The sequence below is a fragment of the Myotis davidii genome, unplaced genomic scaffold (assembly GCF_000327345.1).
Source record: "Myotis davidii unplaced genomic scaffold, ASM32734v1 scaffold2584, whole genome shotgun sequence".
In the NCBI taxonomy this organism is placed as follows: domain Eukaryota; kingdom Metazoa; phylum Chordata; class Mammalia; order Chiroptera; family Vespertilionidae; genus Myotis; species Myotis davidii.
In genome coordinates, this window is record NW_006295103.1 from 53,264 (window position 1) to 56,553 (window position 3,290).

At 50.9% G+C, this 3,290-nt stretch overlaps 1 protein-coding gene across 1 annotated transcript in view; it reads left to right on the forward strand.

The window, feature by feature from the left end:
* The window catches only part of LOC102774591 (ADAMTS-like protein 3), a 42,769-nt gene that overhangs the window by 10,779 nt on the left and 28,700 nt on the right, over window positions 1-3,290 (forward strand). The window contains 1 exon segment of the mRNA XM_015567794.1: window positions 2,348-2,474. Within this exon segment, the coding sequence (XP_015423280.1) occupies window positions 2,348-2,474 (127 nt within the window).

Below are 3,290 nucleotides of genomic sequence, written 5' to 3' on the forward strand. Positions count from 1 at the left end.
CCCACCCGTGTGAGGACAGCTCTTGGCCAGGGCCTGCGCGTCTGTCATTTAATCGTGGAATATTACTCCCCTCGGAGAGGGCTGCATGGATGTCAGTTACTCATTGATCGAATCCCAAACTTGCAAGTGCGTTTCCAAAGTCAATATCTCTTAAGTCGTTCCACATGTGCCTGTAAATATTACGATGGCGGCCCCGGCAACTGGCTTTGGGTTTTTGTGGGGATTTTTGTTGTTGTGAATCCTCACCCAAGGACATTTTCCCACTGATTTTTAGGGAGAGTGGAAGGGAGGGGGAGAGACAGAGAGAAACATCAATGATGTGAGAGACACGTCGACGGGTTGCCTCCTGCGCGCGCCCCGACAACCTGCAACCAAGGGACATGCCCTTGACCGGAATCGAACCCGGGACCCGTTGCTCTGCAGGCCGACGCTCTATCCACTGGGCCACACCAGCCAGGGCTGTCACTGGGTTCTTCATCATTCACCCGCTGATACGAAAGGGGAGGAAGGTGTAGCCTGGTGTGAAGATGTTGGCGTCAGATGACCTGGATTTTTTCTAAAACCTTTACTGAGATAAAACAAGGTTCGCCTGTAAATTGAAAAGAAAAAATAAATTAATTGATTAAATAAATAAAAATAAATAAAACCATTACTGACATGATACACTCGCGGTGTAATGTTGGAAAGCTGTTTAACCTCAGGAACATTCAGATGCCTTATTTGTAAAAACAGAGATAAAAGGGCCTGGCTGGTGTGGATCAGTGGTTGGGCATCAACCTATGAACCAGGAGGTCAGGATTCGATTCCTGGTCAGGGCACAGGCCAGGGTTGGGGGCTTGATCCCCAGTGTGGGGCGCGCAGGAGGCAGCCGATCCATGATTCTCTCTCATCATTGATGTTTCTATCTCTCTCTCCCTCTCCCTTCCTCTCTGACACCAATAAAAACATACTTAAAAAAAAAAAAACAGAGATAAAAGATACCAAGTACATTATAAGGTTGATGGAAAGATTAAATGAAATAATCCTGTATAATAAAAGGCTAATATGCTAAGTGTCCAGTCGTCCATTCAACCAATCAACGCGTAATATGCTAATGATATAGTAAGGCTGCTCAACCGCTTGCTATGATGTGCCCTGACCACCAGGGGTCCAGCAGATCGGGACTGAGAAAGATGGTCCGGACACGCCCTGGAGCCCTTCTGCAGTCCCTCCCTGCCCTGGCTGGCCAACCTCCCCTGTCCCTCCCCAGCCCCGATCGTGCACCAGTGGGGTCCCTCGGCCTGGTCTGCACCCTCTCGCAATCCTTGGGGACGCCTTGGGGGATGTCGGAGAGTCGGTTTTGGCCCAATCCCTCAGGTCAGGCCAAGGAATCCCACTGGTGCACGAATTCGTGCACAGGGCCCCTAGTGTCTTTATAATGTGCTTGGCTCCATGCCTGGCACATGGCAAGCATTCAATAAAAATCAAGTATTGCTACTACTGTTTTACTGCTCTCTTTATAAAACCACTAGAGGCCTGGTGCACGAAATTCGTGCACGGGGGAGGGCGGTCCCTCAGCCCGGCCTGCACGCTCTCCAATCTGGGACCCCTTGGGGGATGTCCGAATGCTGGTTTAGGCTGATCACCCCTAACTGCCTTTGCCTTGTTCCTGCCACCATGGCTTTGTCCAGAAGGACATCCGGAAGGTCTCCCAGAAGGTCTCCTGGTCTAATTAGCATATTACCCTTTTATTAGTATAGATATCATCAGAATGGAAGGATCCTAAAAGTCATTGGATTCAGCTGCCCATCAAATAATTGGATCTGTTCTAGGAGGTTCCCTCCCAGAGGCCCCCCTGGCCCATGGCTGAGTATTCCTGCCGGACGCCTCTGACCTGCCGGACGTAGTCAGAGGGCATTCATTGAGGCTTAAACCTGTCCCTCTCACCTTCCGGAAATGCACAGAGCAAGTGTAACGCTTCGCCCTGACTGCCCCGTAGAAATCTCAAAATATCCCCTGCCCGGCCGGGGTGGCTCAGTGGTTGAGCATCGACCTATGAACCAGGAGGTCACGGTTCGATTCCCGGTCAGGACACATGCCCGGGTTACAGGCTGGATCCCCTGTTGGAGGCATACAGGAGGCAGTTAATCCATGAAGGTGCTCGTGCCCTGCCTGGCTCTCTCTCTGTCTCTCTCTCTCTCTCTCTCTCTCTCTCTCTCTCTCTCTCTGTCTCTCTCTCCCTCTCCTGTCCTCTCTGAGATCAATAAAAAAAATAATTTTAAAAAAAGGAAGGAAACCCCCGTTAGTATGAAAGCAATCGCCTCCCGCCTCCCGCGTTCTCACGGCTCTGACACCTGCTCTGTCGCAGGCGGTGGGCTGTGACCGGCAGCTGGGGAGTCACGCCAAGGAGGACAACTGCGGGGTGTGCGCGGGCAACGGCTCCACCTGCAGGCTGGTGCGGGGACAGGCCAAGTCACACGTGTCTCCTGAGAAAAGTAGGTGTCACCCCCAGTGCAGCGGTACCTGAACGCGAAATGCGCCTGCCTTTCCCCACATAGATTTGGTTTCATTCAACGCTGTGTTGTCCCCAGGACCACTGCGCTTGGATTAGATTAACCTTGAGAAATGCATTCGTTTTGTTAGTTTGACGTCTTACAATGAGAGAAACCAAAATGCCCTGGAATGTCAATATTTGTCCAGGGACAGAATAGTGGCTTTATAAAAGTGGGATATTCTAAAATTCACGACGAGAAACTTTTGGTAGGAGTTGGATGCCACCCAGTAACGTGCCGGCGACTTAACGGTATCGTCTTAGAGGAGTTCATTTTGCTGAAACTTGGGAAATATGTGTTATCCATTTTATGCAGTGACAGTAAACAATTTTATGTTTCTATTCTCCCATTAGACAGCAACCAGAAGTTACTTGGAAAGTTTGTTTAATTTTGGGTCCACATTTTCACATGCCTTATCTATACTAATAAAAGGGTAATATGCTAATTAGACTGGACATCTTCCGGATGTCCTTCCGGACAAAGCCACGGTGGAAGGGGCAGAGGCAGAGGCGGTTTGGGGCAATCAGGCCGGCAAGGGAGGACTGTTAGGGGCAATCAGGCTGGCAGGGGAGAGCAGTTAGAGGTGATCAGGCTGGCAGAGGAAGGCAGTTAGGGGCAATCAGGCTGATAGGCAGAGGTGGTTAGGGGCAATCAGGCAGGGAGGAAGAGTGGTTAGGGGTGATCAGGCAGGCAAGTGAGTGGTTAGAGGTGATCAGGCAGCCAGGCAAGCAGTAAGGGGCGATCAGGCAGGCAGGGTGC